The sequence below is a fragment of the Adiantum capillus-veneris genome, chromosome 21 (assembly GCF_014529385.1).
Source record: "Adiantum capillus-veneris isolate H3 chromosome 21, ASM1452938v2, whole genome shotgun sequence".
NCBI lineage: Eukaryota > Viridiplantae > Streptophyta > Polypodiopsida > Polypodiales > Pteridaceae > Adiantum > Adiantum capillus-veneris.
This window is the reverse complement of record NC_140951.1, coordinates 123,346,220-123,372,422: the sequence shown is the minus strand read 5'-3', so window position 1 is coordinate 123,372,422 and position 26,203 is coordinate 123,346,220. Positions and strand designations below refer to the sequence as shown.

Below are 26,203 nucleotides of genomic sequence, written 5' to 3'. Positions count from 1 at the left end.
AGAACCAAAGATCATAGTGGATGGTCGTCACCCGAAGCGGAATGGATAATTTGCATACAGGTGATGAGCATGAGAGAAGCGGCGAAGATTTTTTCCCACCAGGAAACTTTTTCGACCCTCCCCCTTCGCCATCTACGCCATGAGTTGCACTCATTTTATGGAGATGATGGTCAAGTCGATGTTGGAGATGATGGCACAACAACAAGAAACGAATCGAGTTGCATTGGCACGACTCGCAAGCAAAGCAGAACAACAAGAAGCTAGGGACCGTGAACGCGACGAAAGAATTGCAAGACTTGCTGAAGAACAAGCAGCTAAGGACCCTGAGCAAGTAGCCAAGGACCGCGAGCGTAACGAAAGAAACGCCAGACTTGCCGCACAACAAGAAGACAAGCGCCTTGCTTTCGAACGCGAGCCGGTTTAGGGAGCTACGCACTCAAGAATTGCTTGCCTAACTCCTAGCCTTGAAGACCGAACCACCCAAAGGTCATGGGAGTTCCTCAAGTGGCGCAAGCCACGACGCGGATTCCAACCATCCAGTCACAGAGAAGTTGATTTTTCGTAAGTATGACGGTAAGATGGATGCTACGGTTATTTATTCGTGGTTGCATCAATTTAATGCTTATATTGCGACAACTAAGAAGACAGGAAATAGCAAAGTTTTGACGGCAGCTATGTACCTTGCCGGTGATGCCATTAATTGGTACCACGCATGGCAAGAGGCACAGCTAGCCGCGCACCTAGAGGAAGCCGACGGATTCACGCCCCTTTCCTTCGATTGGGGTGATTTCCAAGACAAGCTCAAGGCGCGGTTTATGCCACCTCAGTACCTTGCACGATTGAAAGACGATTGACGCTCTCTCAAACAAAATGGTATGCCAGTCATGTATTTTTCTAATCGTGTTTTGTAGCTAGGCACTCAATTACGAAAATCGGATGATGAGCGCAAAGAGGCTTTTCTCTTTGGATTGGACGAGTATATCAAGTACGATGTCGAGGTCCTCGATCCAATCGATCTCAACAAGGCGGTAGCGATTGCTCTCGTCTCTGTAGTCAATGTCGCTTTCCTTGCCCGATAATCGACCACGGCGTTGTTCTTGTGGTACCAGGGAATCCCTAAGAGATCATCACAACCCTACAAAGGTATTATGAAGAAGTCCTCATGCCCCGAATACCCCTGACAATGCAACCGAAGTTTGCCAATGACAGGTGTAATGCCTACGTCCCTGCTGGGTGCCGCTAGAACTGCCTCCGCAAGTGGTCCCATCCGATTGGGAATGATCTCGAGCCGCGTCGTCAATTCTGGTGAAATGAAGTTTGCCTTGGCTCCTCCATCAAAGAAGATCAGTGCCTCTTGATCTTTTACTTTACCCCAACCCTGGCAAAGTTCTGTACTCTCGTCCATGGTGTTGGGATCGGTACCCACACAATCTGGAACCACTCCTGTTTTCATCTTGCCTTTTGTCCACGTTCCTCAGCTGCTCTCGAACTCTCAGGCCTGTCGTCGTCCTTATCATTCTGTGCACTTCCCCTCCTTGATGAATCGAGCTGGCTCCCGGGGAGTAAGCTTGGGTCGTGCATCCTTTTTCTCTAGGTTGCTCCTTTTCTTTCTACTTTCATTCCCAGAAGTTTGTTCAGCTCGTTGTGTCATGTCCTCATTCGTGGGGTAGGTCAGATTGCCAGAGTGAATGGCAAAGCCCTGCTTCGCATGACTCATCAACTCCTGAATATAAGCGGACTTCTGGTCCAAGCAGTGATCTCGGATCTTTGTAGGTAGACCCAAGGTGAACTGCTCAATCTGTTCTCTGAACGAGATCTTCTTGAATGAAGAGGCGGGTAGAAAAGAGCTCCAGAATCTCTCACAGTAAGCATTTATTGTATCTTTCTTGGTCATACGAAGATGGTTCCAAGCAGCTCGTATATTGCGTTCATACTCTTGCGTCAACCAAGAAGAAATAAAAAGCTTCTTAAATTTCAGCCATTTAACTAGCCTAGTCTTGTTTAAAAGAAGCGTGGACCACCAAGTGCGAGCATTCCTCTTAAAGTAAGAGGCAGCTCTCCGAATCTTGGAGTGCTCTGAGTAGTGTCCTCTTGCGAAAGCGATGTCAAATTGCTTTATAAAAGACAGCCTTCGAAGCATCTGAGTATCCTGAAAAAGTATCAAATTTGATCGAGTGTCCACCTTCCTTAAACTCTCGGACTCTCTTGCTTTTATCTTGTAGAAAGTCGTACAAGTTGGCTTTATAAAAATTCTTCTTGTTCGCATAAAAGTTTCCGTCGTTGGAGTCTGAACTGTCTGTAGAGGAGTCCAAAGTGGAACTGTTAGTCACTGGGCGAGATTTAGAATTCTTTGCCTTTTTCTTACCCTTTCCGAAGCGTTGTTTCTTGCTTCGCTTTTTGCCTTTTCTGTCTTCTTCTCTTGAATCTGAAGAGCTAGAAGAACTGTCAGAAGAAGAAGAAGAAGAAGAAGAACTGGGTACCCCTTCAAAGTGAACATGCTTCTTCTGTTTCTTTGCTTTGTCAAATGTCGACTGACAACCCAAATAACCCGGGAAGTCAGTGCCTTTCTTCTGCTTTTTGCCCTGCTTTTTGGCTTTCTTTTGCGCGTCAAAAAGCTGAGCAATCCATGCATCAACCCCCTCTTCTAATTCCTTCTCTGAATATTTATTGTGAGCAGAAGGTTTCTTGAGAGTGGGTTTCGAGGGTAGTGTAGTGGTTTTCTGCCACTGCTCGTGCACTTCCTGAGAAGAAGTCTCGCTCATATATTTTGCAAATTTTGGGTCCTCCGCAAAATTGAGCATCATCTTTGTTGCATCGCCGATCAATAGACGACGCTCCATCTGTCACGAGGACGTGGCAGTTATTAACCATGTCATAGAGATGTGGCAACTGCTAACCTTGGTTGTTGGTTTCTTTCCAATGGGGTTTATTTTATTTGTTTTGAGACCCTCTTTTTGAAGTAGCAAACGGTCGGACATTGTATGGCCAATGTGAACGGTAGATTCACCCGCAGACGGGAAGTGGTCGGCACTAGAATTCGTATGGTAAGAGGATGTCTAGGCTCAGAGCAAGATCATATAGGTCCCCCCGTCGCACTTAGCAAGTTGGTGGATACTAGGAAGTGAACTCAATTAAGGCGTAAAGTCAAGGTGGGACTACCAACAGAAAGTATCCGACAGTTGGGCCACATTGCACTTTTGGATGCGGTCCCAATGAGGATAGATGGTCAGAAGACCAGTGGGAGCCCAACGGAAGCATCTCCTAAAATTTAGGGAACTGCTATTTTGGGCCGGGAAATGTGTTCGCGTCATTACCTCCGGTATGACTAGGGGAACATTTTACAACTCTGCCGCGAAGTCAACTGACGCGTCGGTTGGGATATTTTTAAATGGCGAACCCGAAACGAGAAAATGCTTGAAAATGCGCCAAGTGTCACATTTTCGTGAACTTTCCTCTTGCAGAAAAATGGGCGCTGATTTTTAAGCTGGGAGAGGCCTACAATGTGGTGCTAGGAGTGATGCCCTGCACACTACACACTGCTCTCTCTCTCCCCTACGTGCAGTTATGTGATGCCCCACAAGAGGGCTCCTCATTTGACTGATGTACAGTTGTGTGGGTTCATGCTTTTGTGCTGAGGCAAGAGCCTCTTTGAGCAGGAACAGGGGTAGCTAACTGCTGCTCCAAAGCAGGCACTGGTGAGGGTGATAACCTCACCGTTCAGGTGCAAAATCAGCGCTGTGTATGCGTTGTAAATTCACTGTTTTTCAGCCGTACGGACGCCAGGACCATTGGGAATCGTGCCCCACTGGCAGAGGACAGTTAGGGGACTGTTTGGGGCTGAAAACAGGGCAAAAACCAGTAAATACAGCGTGCTGAATTTACTGTTTTTGGACAGGAATCAGAGGGTATACGACAGTGCAAGCGAGTTCCAGCAGGGGAATTGGTTTCGCGCAAGTTTTGGGGTTGTTATGCTGCCGAAATTTGGCCAAATCAAATGGTATCTAGGTGGATACACGTGAAGGATTCCCAGGACCTTACCTTGTAATTTACCCTCCTAAAGAATAAAGAAATACCGAAAGGGGCGCCGATTTTGGGGCCTACAGGTTGTCGGCGTCTGCTCGGAGCATTCTAGCTTCCGAGCCGTGTGTGTATTCAAGTGTTAACTCCCGTCGCAGGTTCTCTTTGCAAAGTGCTCTGTGTGTGTGTTTAAAGTAAAGAATTTCGGGTGAAAGCCAACGCCTACCGCCCTACGGGCCGGTTTGACCATCTCTCTTCGCTCCGCCTGAGTAGGCCGAGGTGGGCCATACTCTGCCATAATCTTTCTTGTGATCCCCACCCGCATCTCCAGATGCAGAGGGAGTCGACTGATCCTTGCGTGAAGCCATAGGTGCCGCGGAAAAAAACAATTGGGGATCGGATTGCCTGTAGAAGAGAAATCGGCCGTGCTCTGATACCACTGTAACAGACTTGGACACTCTAAGTCTAGAATCAATCTCGACAGCATCAAATAACCACTTCAAAACAATTCACATATCACAATAGATTTGCACTGGCCCGACGGAGTTTCGTGCGTAGAGATATTGGCCCCAAAGACCGGCGCCCCTTTCTGTATTTTTTTATGTATTAAATCAATGTCAAAGTACAAGAGAGCGGTTAGGGTTTCACTCTCAGACCTTGCGTCCAGATGCTCTGCAGAGTGAGCCCTCATCGCTTATTTAAAGATTACAAGGGATGCCCAAAAGCAGAGCCCCAAAAGCTTCCAGAACAAAAGCAAAACCTCTCTCTCTCTCTCTCTCTCTCTCTCTCTCTCTCTCTCTCTCTCTCTCTCTCTCAAGAGAGTAAAAATAAAGCAAATCCATTCTCTCTCTCACAACTCCAAATTGCGTAGCCAAAAAGCTGGTAATTTGCGTCGCTAGGAGGCTGCTTTTCAGCTCCTTAAAATCTGCCGCATTTTCCGGAAATCCGTACTGCTTGCCACATGGCATTTCAGCCGCCAAAATTAGGGTTTCCACCACATTTAGGGGTTTCAGCCAGCAGTTAGGGTTAGGGTTTTTGGCAGAAATTAGGGTTTGCAGGAATTAGGGTTTTTGGCAGTATCTGCTCTGGGTAGCCACGTCATCACTTTGTGACACTCCCTTTCTTTGGAACCCCTTCCCCTCCCCTTTCCTTACGAGCAAGACCCTCCCTATTCTCGCCGGTTGCTAGGAGTAATAAAAGCTCTCTCTCTCTCTCTCTCATAGAAAAACTTGAGTTCAACTCTCCTCGTCAGCTAGATCTTTAATGTCTCTTGGGATAGTTTCCTACGACGTTAAAACTCTCTTCTTCTTCTTTTCTCTCTCTCTCTCTCTCTCTCTCTCTCTCTCCCTCTCTCTCTCTCTCTCTCTTCTCTCTCACAACACATAGAAAAAGCCACCTAGCAAGGACATGCTGCTGCAAATTTCAGCCATGAAGATGTCTCCGTGGGTGATGCCCTTGGCTGGCCCGAGCGTACCGGATGTCGCCAAGACTCGGTAGGCGAGTTCCAACACTAAGAAGTGCCTACAAAAGAGTTTCCATTGCGACATGCTGCTGTTTTTCTCTATTTTCAGCCCATAAATGCCGTAGACGGGGCTGATTTACGAGAAGGAACCCGAGAACACCCATCTTCTGTGTGTAGGATTGGAAGAGAGGATTCTTTGTGTAGAGATCTCTTGATCTCTTCCGGGGAAGTTGTTTTTTGAGAACCGAGTTGCGTACGAGCGTCGAGACCTTGAAGGTAACGTTTGTTATGTTATGATCTCCAAGTATTTGTTTGCAGGTGTACTTCCTCTTTGCGAGGGAGTAGGAGCAGAGGAAGGCATAAGCCTCTGTAGGAGACAAGCGCTCTGAGGAACTAGAGCGAGATCAGCCCAAGGGTTTCGCACCCTGAGCTTGGGAGTAGATCCACGGATGTAGTCTCTCGAGTTGTGATCTGGAAGTTGAGATTCCCAAGGACTTCGTGTCCAAGAAAGCAGAGTTATTCTGCAAGAAGAGGACTTTGGAAACCGAGTCGGGAAAGAATTGTAGGGATGCCATGCCGTGAGTTTGGAAGGTAAGATCCAGAGGATAGAACCTTGGTTCTTGAGGATTCGGAATAAGGAACGGAAGTTCCTTGGAATAGGGTTTTGCCCTAGGAGTAGGAAGCTGAGGCTTCCAGGAACCATCAAGTCTCTTTCTAGAACAAACGCAGTAATACGTTCGGTTCAAGTGCTTGTATAGACTTGTCAAAAGTGATGACGTGGCTGCCCGAAACCCTAACTGCTGAAACCCCTAGCTGCTGAAACCCTAATTCTGCCAGAAACCCTAACCCAAATTTGGGCATGACACGTGGCAGCAGTACGGACGTCCGAAATTTGCGGCGGAATTTGCGCTGGCTATTTACGACAGCTTTTTGACATGCTTTTTCTACGCTAATTGAAAGAGAATAAGAACCTTTTTTGCTTTATGTTTACAAGCAAGAGAAAGAAAAGCTTTGTTTGCTTTATTTGCCTTTCAAGAGAGAGAGTATCAGAGAACGAGAAAGTTTTTGCTTTAGCTTTTGATTTTCAGTTTTTGGAAAGCTTTTGGGGTTTTGCTTTTGGCAAACCTTGTACTTTAAATAAGCGGGTTGCCCTCTCACAACTCAGAGCATCTGGACGCAGAGTCTGAGTGTGAGCGTCTGCCCGCACTCTTGTACTTTGAACTCAGATTAATACAAAAAGAGATACCAAAAGGGGCGCCAGTCTTTGGGGCCAATATCTCTAGGCACGGAACTCCGCCGGGCCAGTGTAAATCAATTGTGAACTGTTTTGAAGTGGTTATTTGTTGCTGTCGCGGTAGATTCTTGACTTGGAGTGTCCAAGTCTGTTACAAGACTTCTCAGTAATAACGATACTATTACCGGGGGGGAGGACCAGCCCATCTTTTGGTCCCCTGTACTCTGTTGATCTTCTCACTCCCTCTCTCATTCATCTCTCTTTCTCTCTCTATTTCTCTCTATATTCTGCTAAAATTCTACTTATCCCATTGTATTTCATACTGTTATGCGCTCCCATTTGTGACACACAATTTGCGATGCAGAATATTGCAGAACAAGGTGGTAAGGTGTAACTGGACATGTCCATGTGCCAACGGAAAAGAACAGATTGAATAGACTTTAAGCATTTCAAAACACTTGAATTGAAAGAGAGAGACTTGACACGAGACATGGAGTGGCGTAGTTCCACCCTTAGAGTGCACTGGCCCCAAGTTGTGGTGCCACTTTTAATATTTCTTTATATTGCTTCAACAAGGTACAACATTTGTGGCTCTCCTCTGCATCTTCTGCGGGTAGAATGCGAAAGAATGACCCCTAGTACATATTCAAAGGCACTTGGCTATCTATCCAAAAGTAGTTACATGAAAAGCAGTAGTTTCTAAAAGCAATTGGTCCAAAAGCCATCGCCTAGAGGGCTATTCGTATAGCGTTGCCACGTCAGCAGCAACTAGTTACATAAAAAGTAGTAGTTTTCAAAGCAACCGGTTCAAAAGCCATCGCCCCAGACGGCTATTTGTATAACGCTGCCATGTCAGCAGCAACTGACGCAAAACACGGGATTTCGTATAGCATGCCACATCAACAGCCATTGCGGGGTTCAGGATTATTTATCCTAACACATCTTTAAGTTTGGGTGACTTGGCAAGAGTTTGTAAGTTGGTAAATGCTTCTTGTTCTTGTAGTGCTTTTGCTAGGGTTTTGTAAGGTGCAGCGGAAGTGAATGTTGAACTTTGCTCAAGATGAGTGCTCCGAATTGTGCTCAAGGGTTCCTTTTACTTACGGAAGGGAGAGCCTTCCGTTCCTTTAGTGAGAGACTGCAAATGATCACAAACAAGTGAATGACATGGTGAATGAAGGTGCTGAGAGAGAGAGAGAGAGAGAGAGAGAGAGAGAGAGAGAGAGAGAGAGAGAGAGAGAGAGAGAGAGAGAGAGAGAGAGAGAGAGAGAGAGAGAGAGAGAGAGAGAGAGAGACTTGCGCGATCTGCTTCTTGCGAACTCTGCTGCCTGTAGTCTGTCGCGATCGCGTCCCCTCCAGCCTGCACACTGCCGCCTGCCGCGCGCTGTCTGCAGCCTGCTGCCTGCCACGCTGTTGCCTGCAACCTGCCGCCACGCACTGCTCCCTGCAGCCTGCTGACACGCGCGCTGCCTTCAACCCAGCGTTGCGCACAATCTGCCTGCAGCCTCATCTGCCAAGCCTGATTCCGTGAAACCCTAATCCTAACCGCTCCACCTGCCAACCCTAATTCCGAGCAACCCTAATCCTCCGAAAACCCTAATTCTCTGAAAACCCTAATTCCCTGAAAACCCTAATTCCCCGAAAACCCTAACAGCCTCAACCCTCCCTGTTTCAGACCTTCACTGTGCGCATCTTTCCCCTGCCTGCAAGGGAAAGCGAGAAAAAGAGAAATAGAGCGAGAGAGAGAAAGAGTCCAAGCTTCTCTTCAGGTCTTGCTTTTCCAGTTTGCTAGTCTACCCCATTCTTCATGGCGGTTTTGCTTGTCTCGAGTGCTTCACACGGTGCTCCATCACCACTTGCCTGTCGCGTGGATTGTACTGGTGACCTGTTGACACGCATTGACTCCAAAATTCACCACTTGGCACAGCATGCCTTGGTTGGCCGGATGATTGGACAGTCTCCACCTCTCTCTTCTATACGTGATTGGTGTCAGACTGCATTGGGCACCACTCAGGGACGGGTCTCGGAGCTTTCATTCCTTGGTAGAGGCATATTCATGGTACGTCTTTCAGATCCTGCCACTGCCTCAGCTCTCCTGGCTCGCTCTCCGATACTTTCTGATCCAGAATGATATACTTGACGAGGTGGTATCCCGAGTTTACTACTGAGGAGTTTGACAGTCGGCATCTTATTCCCAGATTCCCTTTGACGCTCTCCTTCCTGGATATGCCTCTTCATTTTATTGATGAGCATCTCCTTCAGATGATTGCTGCTCATTTTGGCACAGTAGTTCCAGGTTTTTGCATCTTCTTATCTGGTCCACCTCGCATTCAGGTCCTGGTGTTTGGGGATACTTCGTTACCAGATACAGTTACTGTGGCTGTGCGTGATAGAGACTACTCTTGCCGAATGGTAGTCACTGGCCGCCCAGGACAGTGCCTACGTTGTCACGCGATGGGACACTTGGCTCGCGATTGCCCCACTCAGCCACGCCATCGGCGACAACAACAGTCGGCTCGTGGCACTCAGGCTCAGCCACGTGGTCAGCGTCCACAGCCGGTTCCTACTCCTACTACTAGAGCACCTTTGGAGCCTCCGGATGCTCCATCTGCTTCAGGTCCTACTGAGACTGCATGGCAGACAGTTGGTCGTAACCATTCCTTCCGTCCTCGTCAGCAACACACACCACATGCAGCCCCCAGTGTTAACTCTCCTGCTCCCTCTCAAGTTTCCGCCACTCCCTTACCTCCTGCTTCTCCTCGCCCTTCTTCTTCTTCAGCCCAGGATCACTTACCTCTGCTACCAACTCCTCCTTCACTTGCCATCCCCTTGCCCGTTCCTACCCCTCTTCCCGAGGTCCCTATTCCCATGCAGATGGATCATTCACCGCTACTACCTCTTCCTTTTCCTCCTCTACCTCTCGCCCTTACTCCCCCCCCCCCCCGCTCCACCTTCTGGTCCACCCCCTCCCTCAGCTGCTCATACTTACGTCCCACGCAGTTTCCTCGGCTCTTGCCCTCTTTCCTGGGGAACTCATCGGGCTGAAATGTGCGGTGACTCAGAAGGACCATTGCGGGTGCATCTCTACCTTATGCATCACAAGCCAGGTTGTGTTCCCTCTTTAATAGGCAGTCGCTCTCAACCTACCCATTCCTTTTTCCTTCCATTCCATGCAGCTCAGGAATGGTCCGAGGATCAGGTTCTGCATTTTGTGCATGCACAAACTATGGCTCAGCTTCATTTATGGTTGTCTACTTCCGCTCCGGATGTATTGTCTCCACACTTTTCGTCATGTATTGGTGCTATGGAATGGAGTGATGTATATGCATGCTATTCATTGCCTATGATCATTCATGTATCCTTAGATGTGGTGCTTCCTATGTCTATGCGCATTTGGGGTGTCAAAGCTGCAACATCGGTAATGCAATGTAAACAAGCTGAGGTTCACAGTTGGTGCAATGAGACACCATATTTTAGAGAGGGCTTGCGGGTTGCTTTCCTCCCGCCTGAAGCTCACCCCTTGGATGGCCCAGCTGCCTCCAAGAAGATGCGCAGTTAGACAGATGCTTTACCAATTCTTTCATGTAGACTATGGATTTACATGTAGTTTCTTGGAATGCAAATGGTTTACAGACTTCTCGGGTAAGAGGTTCACGTAAGCTTTTACTTCGTAGAGATTTACACGCTCAAGTAGTAGGCACTGTGGATATATTACTCGTACATGAGCATAAGATTGCCACTCCCTTTGGTAATCTCATGCCCTCAGGAGCTCACACTTTTTGGGAGCCTGCTCTGGGCATTCATGGACAGAGTTGCGGTGTATGTATATTAGTGGGGCCACGTTACTTGGCATCAGTTTAGCAGCATGGCACCCTGGTCGCTGGCAGAGCAATCTATGTTTCTATCCTGATTCAGGACTCTATCATTGGTTTTATGTCAGTCTATGCACCCACTACTCCTCGGGAGAGAGCTACTTTTTGGTCCTCCTTGGTTGCTGCTCTACCTGTTGTAGACTCTTGGGTTGTCGGAGGCGACTTCAATAATGTCGAGAGCGACTCTGACTGGCGATCGATCACTCCTCCAGTTCTATCATCCATTTCTCCCGATGAGCAGCCAGCTTGGGATCAATTTCTTCTAGCTATTCAAGGTGTTGACGCCTGGCACATACCCTCTTTTGGTCACCACCCTGCTACACTTCATTACTCGTGGGGGTTTCAGCGACAACAGGAAAGATTATTAGAGCGACTTGATCGTTTTTACGTTAGGCCTTGGGCAGCAGCTCTGGGTGGATTTACTACTATTTGGCGAGGGACCAGCCTCTCAGATCATTTACCCATCTCATTATTTATCTCTTTCACTAGATCCTCTGCACAGAGACGAGGTTGCCGCATCCCTGACAGTGTTCTCACCACTGAAGTTTTGCAGCAGCAGATTCGTGACTTGTGGTCCACGGGTGCTTCTTACAGTGGTCCCCCTGGAGAGTTCCTTGCCCATTGCATTGCTTAGTCTAGTATTTACTGCCGTGATCAAACTGCTACTATTCATCGTCAGTTGAGAGTACGCGAGTCTGACCTCCACATTCCTCTTGGTTCCACACAGCGCTTGCTTGAAGAGTGGCCTCAGGATGCTTATCTCGCTGCTCGACAAACAGAGCTCACAGAAGAAATTCGTCGCGTACAGGAGGCTAGGTCCGAGTTCACTCATCATGCTTCAGTATCTCACTGGATAGCTAAAGCTGATCGAATGAATAAGGACTTCTTTGTTGCTCACAAAGAGCGGCCTCTTGGCACCACCCTTCGGACTTTGTGCGATGCTCAGGGAACACTTCATATGCATCCTGATGTTATTCTTGATATGTCTGCAGATTATTTCGAGGCATTGTTCACTGCTGATGTATGCACTACTGAGGTTTTAGATGTCCGTGAGCAGATATGGCATCACACTCGACGTCGTTGTACAGACACTATGGCAGAGATCTTGTTGGCTCCATTCGCACTTGCAGAGCTTTATGCTGCTATCGAGAGTCTAGATCCATCTTCCTGTCCATGCGAGGATGGCCTCACTAGAGCTTTCTTTTTGACTTATTGGGATGTGTTGCAAATACCACTGCTTCGTGGTTGTCAGGATATCTTTGCATCAGGATATATGCATCCGGATCTTTGTTCAGGTCTCATACCTCTTATTCCAAAAGGGGGCGACACCACACAGCTCCGCCAGTGGAGACCTATTACCCTACTCCCTTCGGTCTATAAGATATTAGCGTTACTGATCAGCCATCGCTTGCGACCGTTCTTACCAGATATTATTCATACTTCTCAGACAGGCTTTGTCATGGATCGATGCATACTGGATAATATCTTCACTTTTCATGAGGCAGTAGAGTGGGCCAGATCATCTTCTGAACCTCTCGCTTTTTTCATCCTTGACTTCGAGAAAGCATATGATCGTGTTGAGTGGGAGTTTCTTAAAGGATCATTAGCCAGGATGAGTTTTCCTTCGACATGGATCTTCGGCATTTCCGCTCTCTTCAGGACTGCCAGCAGTGCAATTACTATTGGTGGTCGTGTCAGTCGCAGTTTTGAGCTCTCTCGATCTGTCCGTCCAGGATGTTTTTTAGCAGCATATCTGTATCTGTTTGTAGGAGAGACTATGTCCGACTTTCTTCGAGCGCAGAGTCATGCATTTCGTGGCTTGACCATGCCAGTACCTTTAGCTCTGGACCTTATCGATCAAGAGTTTGCTGATGACACTATGTTGATGTTGCGCTATTTGCTAGCAGCTCTTGATGCCATGAGGGAGGCCCTGGAGGTTTTTTGCATTGCCAGTGGTGCACGATTAACTGGCGTAAATCCTATGGGTTACTGGTTGGCAGTGATGACATACCTACTTGGGGGATGACTGATGGTTTCACATCGCTGCAGCCGGGTCAGACATGCAGATATCTTGGCTTTCAGGTTGGATTAGACATTTCCTCACAGCAGCAGTTTGCACCCGTACTACAATCTATTCGCAGGAAGCTATGTCATTGGTCTTCACGTCATCTGTCGTTGGTTGGCCGTGCTTTGGTCGCCAACCAGGTCATTCTGGCTACAGTATGGTATACGGCCTCCTGTTGGATGCTACATTCTGGTGTAATAGCTCAGCTTCGCAGACTCATGCGGAATTTTTTATGGAGTGGCACAGATGGGTCTACTGATACTCGTGCTCGAGTTCGTTGGTCCACGATTATTCGTCCTAGGTCAGCAGGCGGCCTTGGCATTATTGATCCAGAATTACAGAGCCGTGCCCTTCTTACCAAGCTTATTGTTCGGGGTCTCTTTCCCGGGCAAGAACCTTGGAAGATGCTTCTTCAGGCAGCTCTTTCCACCACGACTCCACGCCTCCACTCTAGAGATGGCCATACTCGGCAAACAGGGTTTCGTTTCCTCTTTACGGATGTCCCCTTGTGCACCAGCACTCTCTCACCCTTCATCCGCTCACTCATTCAGATTTGGGTATCCATGCGGAGAGCTATCATACGCTCACCTCCCTCATGCCGTGAAGAGATTGAACGCCAACCTCTCATTTGGAATGATGCAGTTCTTGATTCTTCAGTTAATCCACCCCGTCAGCTTGGAGAGAGGACCCACATTGATTGAGCTGCTTGGGACACTGGCCCTGTTGCCTCTATGCGGTTGTTTCATGAGACACGTATGATGGATGCAGATTTGGTGGCAGAACATTATGACATTGGTCGCGGGGTAACAGACAGACTGCTTGAGATTGACTCCACTATCCCTTCACACTGGGACGCAGTCATGCGAGACACGGTTCAGATGCCTCCACATTGTGGCTAGGAAGGCCTCCTTGCTCAAAGCACTCTCTTATTAGTTCGTTTTGACACCATGCTGTTCACAGTTGAGACTGACTTTTCTCCGGGGATGCATGCTAGATTGACATATGCTACCACCTCTCTGCACCTTCTCTACAGCGGCGCTCGATGGGAGGCCATACAAGTAATTGGCTCTCGCGGGAAGCGTCGTTGTGTTGACCCCCTTTTCGCTTCCGCTGATGGTGCACTTTGGAGGCTTTGGGTGTGGGAGGGTCGTGCCCTATCTTAGCTTTATTGGGACCCAGGAGAGTGGCATTGGCCTCACCCTAACCCCACCGGTGCACATGTATCATTCTTTGAGTACACTGTCAGAATTGGAAGATTCGCATTGCCGAGACGGCACCCAGAGCAGCCCACTCGTATGCGTTTCTGGTTGCATTCAGGTCTCTCCCATGCCTATCTACAGCAGTTTTGGTCAGCCATCTGGGATTTACATGTGGCTCGTCGTATTTCTTTTTTCATGTGGATGATTGCACATGCAGGACTTCCAGTTGGGACTTGGCTAGCTTCTATGGGTCATGATCCGTTATGTACTCGCTATCCTTTGCGACTCCCTGAGTCACCTGCACACTGTCTTTGCTCATGCTCGTCTTCTCATGTAGTGTGGCTAGCAGTTTGCTCTTTACTTAGCAGAGCTGGTGTTCAGCATGGATTTCTCACTTGAGGATCTATCTCCTGGTTGATGCCGATGCCCGGACCGCATCTTTTCTATGAGGGCTCAGACACAGATCCAGCTCTTATGCTTACCTCGATTGGTTATCGGCGAGGGACTTTGGCTATGTTACCACAGATTGCTTGGCAGGGGGATCCTCAGACGCGTGATGAAATCTTCTCAGTTATCACTAGCATTGCACTATGGAATGTTTGGAGAGCTTGTTGTCTTCACATTCTCAGTGCGGCTCCACAGCTCCTTCCGGATACCCTCACTGCCATTTGGCTGGACATCATTCACACCCTCATTTGGCAGTGGGATTCTTCCTCAGGTACATCTAGAGCAGCCGAGGCTGGTTGATTTGACTTCCTTCGGCGTTGGGCTCGATCTCCACTGTTCTTCACGCTTACAGGTGGACAGATTACATGGCATTATGCACCTCCTCAGTGGTTTCTCCTCCACTCATCATATAGACCACCATGAGATTGTTCTAGTAGAGTTGTCACTATAGTGACTATCACCCTTACATTCAGCTTGTACACCCCACGTGATAGGCCTTTTTGGTATCCGCTGGGGATTATATTGTACTCAGTAATATACAGCCCTGATTTTTCCGAGAGAGAGAGAGAGAGAGAGAGAGAGAGAGAGAGAGAGAGAGAGAGAGAGAGAGAGAGTACGACACCAGAATGTTGTCAAACCCTCCTCCAAGGGCCCCACTCTCTATGGCGAGAGGTTTACGCTATTGATTGCACAAATCTGGTACAATGGTCTAGATGCAATGGACTTGCCGACGACGACGAGACGGCGGGCTGAATTCTGAAAATGCTACGGGCTGAAATCTGCAAATCTTCTATCTGCTGAATTCTGACTCTATGTTGGTGACGACGGTGATGACTACGACGCGACGACAGTGCGTTGAAAACGCAGATGCTGAAATCTGCAAATAGTGGGCTGAATCTGCAAACGCTAGTTGATCTGACCGTGCGGCGAGGGTCTGTTGCGGGAGGGTGAGATCTGCAAGGTTTGGAGGCTGCGGTGCAGAGTCGGACTGCTGAAAACTGAAAACGCTGATGCAAAAGATTGTTCTGTCACCAAGAAACTGCAAACGCCACAGGCAATCTGCTGTTCCAAAAACTCTAGGGCTGATGTTGTATCTGCTTCAAAAACGCTAGAGGTCTTGATGACTGGAAAATGCTAGGAGTTATGCCGGTCTTCCTGAGAAGGTGCACTGCCAGATGTTGTGCATCTGCTGCCTCTTTTTAGAGAAAGCGCTAGCGCTAGTTTTCTTATATATTAACTTCCCAACTTTGCCCTACCTAGTTTCCCAACAAAGTCACTTATTAATAATAAGTGAAAAATGGAAAAAATAGGGAAAATGGGTTCTATGCACTGTAAAATGCTTATGATGGCTACTGACTGTAATCTGATGATCATGCTGTGTGCAACCATAGGATATGCAACTACTCTTAAGTGCCTGGACACTTCCTAAGCCGACCTGAACCCTAGACATGAAGTAGCTTGTCCACATGCACATAGGGTTGGATGTGCACGTGACATCCCCTCCTTTTTCAAGTGAGGTGCTAGTGTCGAGGGAGATCGCCAACAACGTCTAAAATCCTGGGAAGGACTCTTCGTCGACCCACTCTGATGCGTGGGTCATGCGATACTTGAACTTCATAAAGGTTTGCAACGCTTGCGTCTTTGTGCCGCGCCGAAAGCGACAGAGTCATTTGAGGCTGCTTCAATGGTCCAACTGCGTCTATGGACGTAATTCCACCACCTTCAAGAATCTCCGAGGAGGAAAATTCTTGAAACCACTACCAACACAAAAACATGAACATACCTATTCCATGTAAAGCGACTGGAAAAATTCTAGTCTTTCGAAAAGATTGTGCATGCAATGTAGATGAACAAAGTGACGGAGTGTCAAACCGTTCACCAAATACACACAAAAATTGGAATCGAAACTTGTCTTATTGATCTAAATCTATCAACTGTGGCAAATCACAATGGAAATGCCGATGCTTGATGCTTAATCCTTCTTGTGCTCTTTTTGAGACTGTGTCATGCCAAGGAAGAGACATGGATTGTGAATGCAAACATTTCATCTTTTCATGAGTAATCCGCATACATTCGTACTCATCCATGAGTGAATTATGTGCATCGTACAATATGGCATGCCTGTGGAAAGAAAACACATAAAGACGGTGACGAACACTCGAACAACGCGTGCTGACTATCCTTGGTTCTCGACTCGAGAGCCAAGATCGATTCTCCGTGATTGATCGAATCTGCAATGAGGTTAGCTTCACTAGAAAAAGCATCAACTAAACCATCATCCTTGTGAACAATCACATCTTTATCCTGCAAATCATCATGCTTGTAGATAATCACATTTGTATCTGAAAGCGCGAAGTAGAAGGTACCGGTAGGTGCGCGTCGCGATGTAGTGTAGGATTGGGGCAAGAAGCAGGAGGCGGAGTGCAGTAGAGAGGAAGTGCTAGGGATCGAAGCAGAGAGAGAGAGAGAGAGAGAGAGAGAGAGAGAGAGAGAGAGAGAGAGAGAGAGAGAGAGAGAGAGAGATCACGTTTTTGGGGAAAACTCAATAAGTGAGTTTTGGGTTTTCCCACTTTTATTACAAGTGACTTTAAAAAATGTGTCCAAGTTCATATTGAACCTGGACAAAGTATAAAAATGTACAAAAAGGGGTTATTTAGGCCTTTAACCCAACAACCTCCCACTTAAAGGCATAAATGACGCCTTTAAGTTAACCAACTCCCACCAGCTGTATGCAATGCTCATGTTGAGCCTTAGCAAGACTCTTGGTGAGAACATCTGCAGGGTTATCTTGTGTGTGGATTTTAGTCAAGGTGACTAGACCATCCTCCAATACCTGTCGTATGAAGTGGTACCGCACATCTATGTGTTTGGTACGTGCATGAAACATTGAATTTTTGACTAAATAGACAGCACTCTGGTTATCACACCCAACACGGGTGTATGAGCAGGCATGCCAAGTTCTTTTGCAAGTCTACCCAACCAAATAGTCTCTTTTGAAGCCTCTGTGGCTGAAATATATTCAGCCTCAGTAGCGCACTCAATGCCACAACTTTCAGTAACCTAGACCACCAAGAGACTGCACCACTAGCAATGGCAAATACATATCCACTGGTAGATTTCTTGGCATCCATGCCACCTGCCATGTCTGCATCACAATATCCCTGCAACTTTAAGTCACTTTTGCCATAACAGATACACTTTGATTGTGTACCTTTCAAATATCTCAGAATGCATTTGATAGCTTCCCAATGCACTTTGCCAGGATTCGACATGTATCGACTAACAACTCCCACTGCATAAGCAATGCTGGGACGAGTGGCAACCATAGCATACATAAGAGAACCACAAGGTGATGCATAAGAGATTCCCTTCATTGGTTTCAATGCCACCTCATCCTTTGGGCAATCTACTTTGCTAAGCTTAGTGTATGGAGGTAAAAGTACCCCAAGACTTAGCATCAGCCATATTAAATTTGTTAAGTACTTTTGCAATGTACCTTTCTTGAGATAAAAACAACAATTTCAGCTTTCTATCTCTTTTAATACGCATGCCGAGAATATGCTCTGCATCACCCAAATCCTTCATAGCAAATGCTGAATAGCTTACGTTTCAGAGCATCAAGACCGGTCTTATGTTTCTCGACTAGCAGCATGTCATCAACATAGAGAACAAGTATGATGGGACTACCATCTTCATCCCTTTTCGTATACAAACAATGATCTGCATGATTGCGTTTAAAGCCTTGAGACAGCATAAAAGTGTCTAACTTCTTATACCACTGTCGTGATGATTGTCTCAAACCATACAGAGCCCTTTTCAGTTTGCATACAAGTTCCTCACGTGTAGCAACTACAAAACCTTCAGGTTGTTTCATGTATATGTCCTCTTCAATGTCACCATGCAAAAACGTTGTCTTTACATCCATTTGATTCAATTCAAAATCAAGCACCGCAACGAGAGCAAAAAGGACACGTAAAGTTGTAAGCTTTACAACAAGAGAAAAGATTTCTTGAAAATCAATTCCTTCTTTCTGTGCATATCCTTTTGCAACCAATCTTGCCTTGTACTTGGGTTTTTCATCCACTATCTTAATCTTGTATACCCATTTGTTAGGAAGAGCCTTTCTCCCTTTAGGCAATGGCACAAGATCCCAAGTATCATTTGCATACAAGGATTTCATTTCCTCTTGCATCGCAAGCTCCCACTTACTGCTTGACTCACATGATTTGGCCTCTTTATATGTAAGAGGTTCACCCTCATCTGTCAACATTACATGATCCAAAGAGGGGTTAAATCTCTGCGGTTTCCTTCTCAAACGAGTTGACCTGCGTACCCAATGATCTACAATTCTCAGGCAACAGTTCTACATCTTAAGGCAACTCATTTTCAGCTCTATCATGCTGCTGAAAATCATTTTTAGGTGGCTGTCCATCCTCATTAGGAGCATCAAAATCATGTCCTACCTCTTCTGGCTAAAGGTTAACCGGATGATTATCAATTTCAGCTTGCGGTAGTGCATCATGAGGCTCTTTTTCAACATCAATGGGTGGCACGGAAGGTTGAAATCTGACTGTTTTTTTGTCAGCATCAGATTTTGTAGCATTCTTAAGCAATTTTGCCTCATTGAACACTACATCTTGGCTACGTATTACCTTTCTAAACTGTGGTAACCACGCTCTATAGCCCATTTCACTTTCTTCCCCATAACCTAGGAAGACTCCTTTAATGGACTTCATATCAAGCTTTGTTCTCAAGTCATTCCGTACATGAACAAAAGCTTCGCAGCCAAATACTCTCAAATGATCATAAGAGGCAGGTTTGCCAGATCAAACCTCCTCTGGAATGTCATTTTTCAACGTATTATTAGGAGAGCGATTGCAAATATGAACTGCAGTTTTCAATGCCTCCCCCCAAAACTCTTGGGAAAGATTAGCTAGCGGTGGACAACATGCAACGCGCTCTCTCGCATAAAGTACGATTTTACCTCTTAGCCACACCATTAGAAGACGGATTATAAGGGGTTGTCAACTCTCTTTGACTCCCATTTTCATCACAAAAACGCTGATATTTAGCAGATACATACTCTCTTCCGTTATCAGATCTAAGACATTTAAGCTTAGTACTCTTTTGCGTAGTGACAATAGCATGAACCTTCTTAAAAGCATTAAAAGTCTCACTCTTACTTTTCAACAAATGTACCCATCCTTTCCTAATATAGTCATTAATGAATTTAACAAAATACAATGCACCACCAAAAGACTTAACAGGCATAGTGCATACATCGGAGTGAATAAGATCAAGAGGATTAGCTTTGTGAGAGACACCAGAGTAATAAGAAGATTTCTTTTGCTTTCCATAAAGACAATCGTTACAAAAATCCAAGTTTTTGCCTTTTACATCAACCCTCTTAAGAGAGGAAAGCACATTAATACCCTTTTGGCTCATATGGCCAAGTCTCTTATGCCACAATTCCGTGTGTGAAGCAACTTCAGCAACAACAAGAAACTTGCCTAGCAAAGCTTTGTATCAAAGATAGTACAATGTACCTCTTTTAGACCATTTTGCAACAAGCATAGAGCTCTTAAGCAACTTCCATGAACCCCCAGCAAAGATGGTAGTATAACCATGTGCATCTAATTGGCCAACAGATAGCAAACTTTTCTTAATGCCTGGTACAAACCTGACATCATTCAACACAAGCTTTTGACCATTGTTAAGAGCCAAATGCATAGTACCCATTCCCTCAATATTGCAAGCAAAATTATCACCTACACCTTGCCATAATTGCTTGCAGCATATGCAGCAAAACACTTTAAAGATGGAGTCACATGAAATGAAGCACAATAATACACTATTCATGACTGGGATAGGCCATCATTAGCACCGAACAATGCATCAATGACATCTTTCTTCAAGATAAGCATGTCTTCTGCATTAGCTATCACCAAATCTGAGGGGCATGAAGTCACAACCAAGATTTCCTCAACGTCTGACAACTCCTCAATGAACACACTAGAGGATACATTTGCATTCTCAGCATCCCTGGAGGAATCACCTGCTGATTTTTCCCCTTTCTTCTCATCTTTCTTCTTCTTATCTTGTGTTTCCTTCTTCCTTTCTTGCTCTTTCTTGAAATACCTGCAATCGGGTTTCTTGTGACCCTATCTGCCACATTGATAACAAGTGACATCCTTATCCTTTGTTTTGCTCTTACTTCTATTTTGAGTCCTATTACCTGTATCAGGCTTTTGATTTCTACCTCTTATATTGTAGGTAGAACTGCCACCTTCCCCACTAGACTTGCGTCTAATCTCTTCATTTGAGAATAGACCCTCTCATACTGTCATACGTGAGGTGGGACTGTTGCTTAAGGAGACAACCAAGGTTTCCCAAGTATCTGGCAATGTCATAAGCAAGAAAATAGCTTTCAGCTTATCATCGAATTGCTGAAGCTCACTGTCCTGCAACTGACTCAATACACCTGTAAAAGCACTCAAATGCTCAGAAGCTGACTTCGAGTCACCAAGCTACATATTCACCAACTTTCGCATCAAATGCACCTAGTTCACAGGCGTCGTGTTTTCATAATTGGACTTTAGCTTTTGCCATATTGCATAAGCAGAGTCCAAACGCGTGATGTCTGTCAAAATGTCATCATTGATAGCCATTTTGATGTAGGCCATAGCCTTCTTATTCAACCTGACCCACTCTTCGTGAGACAAACCTGGTGTCTTATTCTCTTCCAATGCATCTTCACAATCCTTTAAGAAAAGGATACCTTGCATGCGTTCAGGTTGAAGCCTTGACCATCGAACCGTTTGATTTCCATCAAATTTTTAGTGTCAGATGTGGAAGAGGAAGAAGACATTTTAATTCAACCACAGGTGTGTATACAAGAGAGATGTAATAGGCTGAAAATTTCAGCAAATAGGAGCAACCACAAGACTTTGCATACGATAGACCACAATTTCTTTACATGAAACTGTCCAAATCTGAAATTTCAGCTGAAAAGTGTAATTTCAAGCGCTTGTACTCAGCTTTTCACTGAGTTTGTCGTGACAAACATCAATACATGTGATCCCACAACTTTGGTACACTTGCGTATTGCTGTTTTGACTTGTTATAACCTGTAAATCACCTGTTTTGACCTAAAAACAACCTGTTTTGGCAGTTTTGGTGACCTTTTCGACTCCGGAAGCAAGGGGCTTCGCGATGAAATCGAAATGATCGCGGGAGAGCAATTTTAATTCGCTGTCCAGTAGACTGCGCAGGGTTGTTTTGAAACCCTAGGGCTCTGATACCAGTTGAAAGCGCGAAGCAGAAGGTATCGGTAGGTGCGCGTCGCGATGTAGTGCAGGATTGGGGCAAGAAGCAGGAGGCGGAGTGCAGCAGAGAGGAAGCGCTAGGGATCGAAGTAGGGAGAGAGGGAGCTCACGTTTTTGGGGAAAACTTAATAAGTGAGTTTTGGGTTTTCCCACTTTTATTATAAGTGACTTTAAAAAATGTGTCCAGGTTCAATATGGACTTGGACAAAGCATAAAAATGTACAAAAAGGGGTTATTTAGGCCTTTAATCCAACAGTATCATGCAAATCATGTGTGTCGTGCTTTGGAGAAGAGACTGAGAGAGTCTCCTTCTCTTGATTCTTTTCAATCTTCGCCTGCACATTAGAAATGAGAGATGAAGAATGAACAACTTCCTTCCCACGAATGACAATGGGAGAGTCACTTCTAGCATTGAAGGTGAAAGTTTTTTCCGCCCAATCAATGAGAGGGTTATGCTCACGAAACCATCGAATGCCTAAAAGCATATCACATCCTGAAAGAGGGGAGACTACAAATTTTCTGCGGAAGGACGCTTGTTGAACAATGAACAACACATCAAGGCACTGTTGTGTAATGAGAGAGCATACCGGGAGCGAAGCCCGACACCTTGAAAGGAGATGTCTTGCTAACCTCCAAGCGGGCTCTTTCGACAAGAGAGTCACTAATCACATCATGCATACTGCCTGGAGCAAACAATATGACAAAATGTTGACCCTTCACATGACCGTAACACTTAATGAGAGACTCATCAATGGGAGGATAATGAGAAACTTAGTGTTCTCATTTATGGCATTAATAGAGGATGTGGGTTCTGTGGGTTCTTTAGATTCGTTAGAGTCATCTTAGGACATGTTCTTTTTATGTGATCCTTGACGTGACAATGATAATGTAAGGTGCAACGGAAGTGAATGTTGAACTTTGCTCAAGATGAGTGCTCCGAACTGTGCTCAAGGGTTTCTTTTACTTACGGAAGGGAGAGCCTGCCGTTCCTTTAGTGAGAGAGTGCTGTCACAAGACGGGCACCACGTGCCAATAGAAAAGAATAGACTGATTAGACTTTTAGCACTTTAATAACAACTGAACTGAGAGAGAGAGAGAGAGAGAGAGAGAGAGAGAGAGAGAGAGAGAGAGAGAGAGAGAGAGAGAGAGAGAGAGAGAGGACACGCAACACGGAGTTGGCGGAATTCCATCCCAGAGAGTATTGGCCCCAAACCTTGGCGCCCCTTTCGGCATTTCTTTATATTGCATCAACACAGTACAAGCCGGTACTCCAGACTCTGCACCTTCTCCAAGAAGCATGCCAGAGAATGAGCCCTAACCTCATATTTAAAGGCCCTTGGCCTAAAAGCAGTTTACAATAAAAAGCCTTCAAACTTAAAAGCATCGGGCTCAAAAGCAAAGCCAAAAAGCTGCCAGCGTAAATAACGGAAATCTGTACAGCCTGCCACGTCATCAGCCAGCGCAAAACGTGGAAATCCGTACAACTTGCTACGTTATCATGTCAGCGCAATTTTCGGAATTTTACCACGTCATCAGTTTTTGTGTGTGTGTGTGTGTGTGTGCAGGTCCTGCTTTATTTTAATCCTTTCACTTGGGGCCCCATCGAACGGGGTCCCCATAAGTTGGTAGGACTTCTTCTTGTGTTACTTGTTCTTCTTAGGGTTGAGGCCCCTCGACCGACATCTGCAAGTTGGCTCCCTTCTTCAGGGCTTGGACACGTCAGCAGTTTGTTACATCTCCCCTTAGAAGCTCAATTCGATGGTCATCATGCCCTCGTTTTGGAGGTAAGTCCATAGGGATATCATCGATGAACACATCTTGGAATCCTTTTAGAAAATTAGACAACTCTAACTCTTCTTGATTCCTACCATTTATATTTGATGAAACACGAGGACCTTTTAGGGACAGCACGACAAAAATCATGTAGGTTGGAGTGTGTAAAGGTCATAAGATTCTTGGGGGAGGGTGCCAATTGTCACTTTCCGTTAGCACACCATCTTTTCTCTTAACTGAAATTTTTAGTTTCATCTGACTATAACGATCACCTTACTTGGTGGAAGGAGTTGATGTTTCCACTACTTGTTTTTGTCAACTTTGATCCTGTGTTGTTCTGTATCATAGCTCTCTGTGAGGAGTAGCTTTCCACTTTGCCGGTTTTTTGCTAGTCTGATAAACGAAGCATGATATTTTATTTGAGCCAGATATGATGTGTTCTTTTTGATTCAGAATATGAAAAATTGAAGAAGGCAGCTGTAGGATCGTTACCTGGTGTCACATTAAACTTGCAAGGATTTAAGGTATGCTGAAAATTCCTAATTTGTATTTATTGCCACTTCTTTGAAGCAGTTGACATGCTTATCGAAGATTTGTTTGGTAGATTCACAGCAAACCTAGCATTTTTGTGCTTGATACACCGGGGGTGTTGGTTCCTAATATACGTGACCTGGATATGGGCCTAAAACTGGCTTTAACAGGTACTCTTTTGCATGGCCTATGTGAGTGCTCTAATAGTAATGGAGAGCAAAGGTGTTGACTTTTTTGTCATTTTAGGGGCGATTAAGGATTCAGTGGTTGGGGAAGAGAGACTTGGCCGTTATCTGCTGGCATTTTTAAACAGCCGCAAAGCACCTTTCAAGTGGCAGAAAAGCATAGAAGCAGCACGAGCCAGAGAAAGAGAAGAGAAAGAGAAGAAAGAGCAGGTGGAGAAAGCGAAACCCAAAACACTGTTGGAGCTTAAAAAGCAAGCATACCTTGCAGAGAAAAGGGCAAATAACCCAAAGCCAGAGAGAGTCTCTGATCACAATAAGGTGCAGTTCTTTATTTATACGTTGCAGAGGAATACAGCTCTTACACCTGTTTGTTTGTGTGTGTGTCGTGCGTGCGTGTTCCCTCTTGAGTATCAGGTCTTGAGTTCTAGACTCGTCGGATAGACCTTTGAAATCTCTTGGGATTTTTAAATCTTCTCTTCTTCTTCCTCACTCTCTCTCTCCCCCCCCCCCCCAACAAAAAAAAAAAAAAGCCTCTCTCACTTGTTCCAAAATACAGAAAGGTTATTTTTTAACTTGTGTCTAAACCTTCAGGATCACGTTGTGCTACTGGTACGTGAAGCTCTCTTAAACACATTGTCAAATTTTGATGGCGATCTTGAAGACGAGAAGGATATGGAGGCTCTTGTAGATATACAAATGCATGAGTTGCGGAGAGCTTTGAAGATTTCCATAGAGCTAGGTGATAAAGGCTGGGAGTTTGTTGGCAAAAAACTCCTTAATCTATTTAGAGTAGGGCGATTGGGCAACTTTGCTCTGGATGTACTTCCTGAGGATGCTCAGAATCAAATTCAATGCACTTAAAAAGTTATTAAAGCTTGGAAGCTGCAGATTGCTTAATTGGGTCATCAAGTATATCATGCTTCCCATTTGGGAATAGCTTGAACACCAGAGTGTTTGTCAGCTTTGGGCGACTCACATGGATGCTTCGGACAAAGAAGTTTTGGATGTGTGATGGTCTTTTTTGCAGGTTTGGAATGTATGAGGACTTTGTAAATATAATCAGTATGCGCCAGAGCCAAAGTTAGTTTTTGAAGGGGTATGCCATTTTTGGATGCATGCCTATGATTCGAGTGACCAATGGTGCAAACTCTCTCTCAACTAAATTTTCTTAATACTTCAGTGGGTATAGGGACTCGGCTCTAAATACAAGGATTGTTTTTTGGCAATATAATTGGAGTTGATTCTAAAGGAGGATATTTTGGAATTGTGGGGGTATTGTTTGCATGAATTATGGAATTTTTTTGCAAAAGCGGCTTAGTCTGGTCGTTCTCTTGGTTGTATCGTTCCTTCAACCTTGTTACTTGAGAAGCCTAAGGAGGTTTTCCCAATCGAGGCCCATACAATGAGCCACCACCTTAGGTGAGCTACGTTATTAAAAGTAAAGGGACGTGCTGCATACAAGGGGGGGGCGCCAATGACCACAAGGAAAATAAGGCCAGTGAGCAGCACGCTGAGGATGAGATAGAGGAGTCGGTTGTCAGAGCAAGTGGAGGCGGCCTCAATAGATAAAGCAAGATGTGATGAGCAAAATCGACAAGCAGTTAGGCGAAGAGTGTTGGCAAGGGCGGACAGACGAGAACAACAGACAGAGAGCAGCGTGGAGAGGTCAAAGCCATCTGCAAGCAAATTAACAGATTTTGGAATGTTATTTCTTTGTGTAAAGTTTGTCTTTACTCTTTGGTTCCATTTGTATATAAATGTTCTGGTTCATGGTAGGAAATTGACACTGGCTACCAACAGGCTCGTCGTCAACTTCTTTCTTATATGTGTCATGTGTTCATGTCTCGAGTTTCTTTCTGCTGGTGGTCAGTAGTGTTTCCATGCAGAGTTTTGCTTGGGGTTTCATTTCATGTAAGTCCTAAGTGGTTCTATGCAGAGTTTTGTATGGAAGCTTTCGTGTTTTGATTTTTCTGCCAGTATGAGCACGACGGGAGGGATCCAATGGCTGCCTGCGATTGCAGGAGCTGGATTCCAACTGCTAGGGACAGCAAGCCTGCTGCCTTAGAAGGTGTACAATGCACCACTCCATGCTCCTG

General features: G+C 45.6%; 1 protein-coding gene across 1 annotated transcript in view; it reads left to right on the top strand.

Moving 5' to 3' along the window:
* The window catches only part of LOC147431665 (short integuments 2, mitochondrial-like), a 42,306-nt gene extending 16,951 nt beyond the window's left edge, over positions 1-25,355 (top strand). The window contains exons 5-8 of the mRNA XM_086494180.1: positions 23,845-23,915; positions 23,996-24,092; positions 24,169-24,425; positions 24,699-25,355. Of these exons, the coding sequence (XP_086350306.1) occupies positions 23,845-23,915; positions 23,996-24,092; positions 24,169-24,425; positions 24,699-24,968 (695 nt within the window). The 3' untranslated portion in view covers positions 24,969-25,355. The remainder of the gene's footprint in view (positions 1-23,844; positions 23,916-23,995; positions 24,093-24,168; positions 24,426-24,698) is intronic.
* Positions 25,356-26,203: the final 848 nt, after the last annotated feature.